Genomic DNA, 6,402 nt, shown 5'->3' with positions numbered 1-6,402 from the left:
CTGATTCAGATCTTTCTGCACATAATTTGGACATAATTTGATGCTACATTTTAGATGGAAAATCCAGGTGAAAGAAGAAAGAAGAATTGGATGACAGATTATAGCTGTTTCTGTTCTTACTACTAGTATATTGAACATATTTTTACACTATAGCTTTGCAATAGGTGTGGGACCAGAATATATGTGTGGGACAAGATTATATGCATGACTATTTTAATATGGTTTGTGGCTTCATTAGCTATGGACAAAAGTTCTTGTGTTTTTGCTATCGTACTACAGATTTTTGGTTTTGGCTAGAATAGATATCTCAGTTGGCCAGGATGCATTTTTTAAGTTGGCCAGCATGCATGTTCAGTTGGATAGTCAATGTGTTCAGTTGGCTAGAATAGATGTCTCAGTTGGCCAGGATGCATTTTTTCAGTTTTGCCAACATGCATGTTCAGTTGGTCAGCAATGTGTTCAGTTGGCTAGAATAGATGTCTCAGTTGCCCAGGATACATTTTTTCAGTTTAGCCAACATGCATGCTTAGTTGGCCAGAAAACATGTTTTTATTGCACATATACTTCAGGTTCTCTAAAGCCTATCTAAAGTGTTCGCTCGGAAAGCAGGTTATATGTTCACGATACATGTTCAGTTTGCCTAGCATGCATGTTGAGTTGCCAGAACACAGGATTCAGTTGGCTGGGATCTATGTTCAGTTGCACATATATGCATTTTTAGTTGCACATATTTTTTGGATAGTCAATGTGTTCATTTGCAAACAATAACTACAACTTGGTAGAATGTATTTTAGTTTTTGGCTACTTTTGCTTATTGAGTTGGCTAGAAACATATTTTAGTTGGCCAGAAAATATGTCTTAGTTGGCTAGCTGAACACCTCCAGTTTAGAAAACATGTTCAGTTTCTACTAAACTTGATCTCAAACCATGTTTAGTGTGCAGATGCACCCATGGGGGCGTGGGTGGTGGTGGTGTGATGTTTGACAATGGGGTGATGTGACAGATCCACTCCTGCCTGTCCAGCTTCTCCATGGATTTGCTAATAGATCCATGGAGAAGGGGGTTTACAGATGCACTAGAGGAGGAAGAGGGGCAGAGGGGAGTTACTTGCCTGGTCAGGAGGAGGAAGAAGGCCCTTGGATCCCTTCTGGCGTGGAGAAGGGCTTTGGATCCCCTTCTACCGTTTGTATGGCTTTTTAAGTAGTTTTTTCTACTCTTGAATTGCCATGGCAGCTGTACAGAAGGAGGAAGAAGGGCCTAGGACGATTCTGTTGGATCCCATTTCTGACATGCAGAAGAAGAAGAAGAAGGCAACATGGAAGGGGCTGGGGCGAGCGGGGGTGGGGGCTAGCAGGCTAGATGGGGACAGCTGGCCACATGGGGGAGCGATCCTGTTAGGGTTTGGACGCTCGATCAGCTCGGTTTGTTGACCGCCTATCCCCTTCCTTTTTTGTACGGCGAGGGACAGGGGTTTACCTTTTTCGGCCGGCCACTCGATCGCACTAGTGGACATCCAGCCGCCCACTAGACACGTCCGTGAATTTTGGTCAAAAGAAAACCTGCCGAGACATGTGTCACCTAGGCCATCTATTTGATTTAGAAATGTCCAACCGTACGATACCGACAATCAATTCGCACTGCACGTACGCGTGCGTGCATACATCATTTGGCTTGTCGTGCATGTTCTTCCAAAATCACATCGAAAATATCGACTATGTAGCTTCGGAGGATCCTCCAGTACCTTTCGTCTTCATCACAACCTCAGTGAGACTTCCCACACAAATATTTTATCAACATCATGGACAATGAAAAAACCCATGTGCAAATGTCCAATCAAACGTCGGGTCCCCTCATCAGTGAGACTATTTCCACACCAAATGCCACCATGGGCAACGGGTAACTGTCAATTCATAAGTGCCCAATGGACATGGACTTGAGAACCAATAGCAGAGCAGCGAAGGGTGGAGATTTGGGATAAGAATGTACCCTATCAGTCTAAAGTCAATCATAAAAATCTAGTCAGGGTAAGCAGATCTCAATTCCGCTTCCTGTCCTTTGTGGGGCGAACAGGGCTGCTGCTCGAGGATGGTGCAGACGGTCCAGGAAGAATTGTGCCCCCTTGTATATCACTTGAGATTGATCCAGGAGCTGCTGCCACAGCGTTTTGGCACTCGATATGGGCTATCAAATCTCTTAGCTGTCACAGGACAACGGGGAAGGGTTAGCTGTAGGCTAACAACTATGCATACTACTCTAAAAAACAGAAAGAAATGGTGTGTACGGTAAACAGCATAGTAATGTGTGTGTTCATCAAACCAAACATCGGCTGATAGATGCATTGATTGTATTGTCACATTTTGCAAGCCAATTCAGTTATTAACTTTTTGTTTAAAGATGACATGCAGTATCGTAACATGATACAGGTTACTATTTGAACCAACACAGCAGTTACTTTAACATACTAACCTCCGCCTCCAGCTTCTCAATCTTCTCATCTTTCAATTTAAGTGCAGCTTGTTCCCTGAAAATAAAATCTAGCCACTTCAGATCGAATGTAAAATAGGAACTACAACTATGTTCTGAATCCTAATGATCTAGATATTTCAACAGCTAGGGCAATGGCCCAAGAAAATGCCACAAAAAGTGAAATAAAAAACAATTCATAGAATGACTAGTTTTTTTTTTTAGTCACTCATGAGAATATATGGAACAAAATTTAAAAAATTGTCATGTATAGCTGTGCTGTGCATGAAACTTTCACAACTGCAATCCCATATTAATATCATGAGCATTAGCTTTAGCTCTATGGAAGGTACATCCATTTTTCTGGTGATAATTCTAAAAGCAATGAAGAAGATACCTTTCTTGAACTTTCCGAACCCTTTCTTTCCACATCTCCTGATTTTTCACAAGATTGGCATTGATCTGAAAAGGTTAATTATGAGTAATGCGACATCACTGATTTTTAAGTTCTAACATTTAGAACTAGCTTCAACAAATACTATAGTGCTCACGTCATCAAGAAAACTTTTCTCTTCAAGGCACTTATCAAGCTTTGCCTGTAACTTTTGGAGTTTCATCATGCTCACAGCTTTCGAAGTGGCTGCAGAAATTTCTTTCTCATTCTCCTCTTTGACTTCTGACAGAAGTGACTCATAGTACTACATTAGCACCAGAAAGAAAGTCAGAATTTACCTTAAACGCTCAAATACTATATGTCAACAATATGGCAAGTAGTAGTCTTATAAATATAAAGGGAGCAGCCACAAAAACATACAAACTTACATTTCTTTGTTTGTCAAGCTGAGACGTGAGGAGATCATTGTACTCTTCAACAATCTAAAAGAAGAGAAGTGCAAAGTCATAAAAGAAGATACGCACAAACATACCAGGGTGGTATAGCTAATAATATCAAAGATTATTTACTTAGTACTCCCTCCGTCCAAAAATACTTGTCATCAAAATGGATAAAAAGATATGTATCTAGAACTAAAATACATCTAGATACATCCCTTTTATTCATTATGATGACAAGTATTTCCGGACGGAGGGAGTACATTACAGCTTCAACTTTACTGTTTAGTAGAGCTTCATCCATTCCTGCATCACCACTGCATATTGAACAGATACCATCTGCTTCATGACCACCATAGCAATTGTACTCAACCAGTTTACCATCTGTTTTGGACTGAATCAAACGATGGACATAGTTGTCACCAGCATAATCCCAAACCTTCTGTGTTTCTAATTCAAGTGAATAGCAGTGTTCAGTTTCTTTCCAGTGTTCAATAGCATGACCACCTTTGTACCTGTGACCGCACCAATCAAAGTTAATAAGTTAACTACTCCCTCCGTCCCAAAATTCTTGTCTTAAATTTGTCTAGATACATCTGTATCTAGACAAATCTAAGACAAGAATTTTGGGACGAAGGGAGTAGTAACATTTGCAACTTACAGAATGAACAGGAAATATTTTACCTTCCACAGCCAACATTACCACAGATTAGACAAATCCAAAGATTTTCCGAAGTTCCACAAACAGAACACATTGATTTCTCAGGTTGCTGCTGACAATACCTACAAACCTGTGTGATACTTTCAAACATAAGCGAAAGGGACTATTTGCGTTGATAGGAAAAAACTTGCATGACTTCCCTAGACCAAGGGAAAACAAAACAGAGGAAGGCCAAATTCTACAGTGATGAACGGAACAGAGTGGCTGAGTGCTTTATTTCAAAACGCTATCAACTCGGCAAAGCAAAGTTTCCATCAGTTCAGGTGTTGATAGCACCATTAGGTCTTTATAATTCCGTTGTTAATTTCAAGTACAGTAGTATAATATAAACATTATAATTCCAATTAGTAAACTAATATAAAATAGTAAGAGTCAAAAACTAAATATATCATATTAAGCTCTTACTGGGCACGAAGAGTCTGTCCATTTTGATATGCATGAACAGTGGAAAGAATGGTTGCATATTGTAGTAAGAATGCCTCCAGGATCTTGGTCAAGTCGCTCTGATTGAAAATAGAAACGAATAAACAACAGTCAACATAAATTCAAAATCCTATTGCTTGGGCTTAGGTAAATAGTAAGAAAACATATGTTCTACGAAGCTAATAAATAGGCATGGAGCAATCTTAAGGGAGTAACACCTCTATATCATGAGTTGAACATAAAAGGTGTGGTGGATAGTTTACATGTAACAGTTGTAAAGATGCATATGACACCCAATGCCAAAGTGCTTAAAACTATATGGCAACAGGCCGACAGCATAGCATAGGCAAGAGATCATCTTGCCTTCTTAACCTCATATACTTGCATTTTAAATGTATATGCATGAGAATCACAAAATTGAACATCCGGGGTTAACAGCAGTTACAAGACACAAACAAGCTAAAATAATGCATATCAGCACAGATCAAATTGGGTTTAAATATTCAACAGCACTAGCATTAGGTGAAAACTTAACGTGACTTAAGTTTATTAGAGGAATAGAGATGGCAAAGATACATGCTTCAAAATCAGGCTTCACTTATGTGACATAGATTTATTTTATGGTCCATGACGTGGTTTACATCCTAACATCAGCACACTGCAATCATGTGTCCTTCTCATATTAGGTGAATTATGACATAATTCAGAAACATGGTTAGGCAAACATTCTAATCATTTTAAAAGAACTAAAACTGCACAAAATTATTTCAGACAACAAACAAAATGTGGTATTCCAATTTCCTAATACATAGCTAGATTAATTCAAAACATCCACATACCTAGACACACTGGGCAGGTAGGCTGCTCAGCTGAGCTCGTAATCGAGCTATGCGCATGCTCGATCAATTGAGTGTAGTGCACGTCTTCCACAAAACGTACATGAGAAACATCACCCTGCAAACACATCAATCTCCAATTAATCACGATGGCACACATTTAATCACAGCAGCAGAAAAAACAATTATATATTCAACAGAATGAAAAGAAACCAGCACCTCCAGTGATGAGAACTGCTTTCCATTGAAGTGCTTGTAGAAGCTATCGGTGGAGCTCAGAGTGTCAAACTTTATGAGAACGCTATACTGGTCCTCCGCTCCATCAATCCTACATTATGAGCTCCAATTAATACTCCAAATCGGCGCTTACATCAAAGTAGCTCAAGCCCCATCAGAGGCAATGTTGGCCAGTTTTGAGGGTAAAAGTCTAATACAGCACAACAAATGATGGGATCGAGGAAACTGAACCTATCAGAAGTTCAGAACCACTCGGATTGGACCAAGCTAGGCGATTGAGGCCTTGGGCCAACGCAACTGCGCGAAGGCAGGCAGTGGTGAACAAGCGAGGTACCTGACGATGCGCATCTCGAGCATGTGGGGGACGAAGGAGCCGCAGAAGCGGCAGAAGTCCGCGTAGGTCATGTGGTTGGGCACCGAAGGCACGAACACCTGCGGCTTCCTCTCTGCCTACAAACACGCCGTGCGAGCGAGCGTTAGAGGTGACAACGCGCAATACACGAACAGCCAAAAATACAAAACCCTAGAACAGGGATGGCTTACCGGAAGATGAGATGACGAGGCGGCGGCGGCAGCGGCGGGTGGGTCGGGGTGGAGGAGGACGACGCCGCGGGTCTCCTCGATGCGGGGGTTCCCGGAGGAGAAGGGGACCGACTCGAGCGCGCGCGTGGACGAGGAGGGAGACGCGGAAGGGGGGAGGGAGGCGGGATCGCCGGCGTTCGCCATGGCCGGAGAGGATCAGAAGCCTAGGGCAACGACGAGGAAGAAGGGGTTATTCGGAAAAGTTCCTGGCTCAACTGCTCCCAAGTCCTCCCCCTACTCGACCAGGTGGGGCCAACCTGGCAGTTAGATAAAGCGATGGCGTGCATGATTTAGTTTACCAATCGCGCG

General features: G+C 41.8%; 1 protein-coding gene across 1 annotated transcript; it reads right to left on the bottom strand.

Annotated features, from left to right (window-relative positions):
- Positions 1–1,717: 1,717 nt before the first annotated feature.
- On the bottom strand, positions 1,718–6,315 carry LOC119323237 (BRAP2 RING ZnF UBP domain-containing protein 2-like). The gene is made up of 12 exons (XM_037596838.1): positions 6,055–6,315; positions 5,846–5,961; positions 5,494–5,602; positions 5,278–5,392; positions 4,421–4,518; positions 3,979–4,085; positions 3,563–3,809; positions 3,286–3,339; positions 3,015–3,161; positions 2,861–2,925; positions 2,467–2,521; positions 1,718–2,197 (listed from the first exon to the last, which is right to left on the bottom strand). Exons 1-12 carry the CDS (start codon positions 6,235–6,237, stop codon positions 2,036–2,038), a joined length of 1,458 nt encoding a protein of 485 aa, XP_037452735.1. The 5' UTR covers positions 6,238–6,315; the 3' UTR covers positions 1,718–2,035.
- Positions 6,316–6,402: the final 87 nt, after the last annotated feature.

The sequence above is a fragment of the Triticum dicoccoides genome, chromosome 6B (assembly GCF_002162155.2).
Source record: "Triticum dicoccoides isolate Atlit2015 ecotype Zavitan chromosome 6B, WEW_v2.0, whole genome shotgun sequence".
In the NCBI taxonomy this organism is placed as follows: Eukaryota; Viridiplantae; Streptophyta; class Magnoliopsida; order Poales; family Poaceae; genus Triticum; species Triticum dicoccoides.
Note: the sequence above shows the minus strand (reverse complement) of the source record. Positions and strands in the feature narration are given on the sequence as shown.

Coding starts and splice junctions, on each gene's coding strand:
- LOC119323237 (XM_037596838.1), bottom strand. CDS start 6,237: ATGGCGAACGCCGGCGATCCCGCCTCCCTCCCCCCTTCCGCGTCTCCC. Junction 2,926..3,014: donor AGAAAAGTTTTCTTGATGAC/GTGAGCACTATA, acceptor TAACCTTTTCAG/ATCAATGCCAATCTTGTGAA. Junction 2,198..2,466: donor TTGAGAAGCTGGAGGCGGAG/GTTAGTATGTTA, acceptor GTCCTGTGACAG/CTAAGAGATTTGATAGCCCA.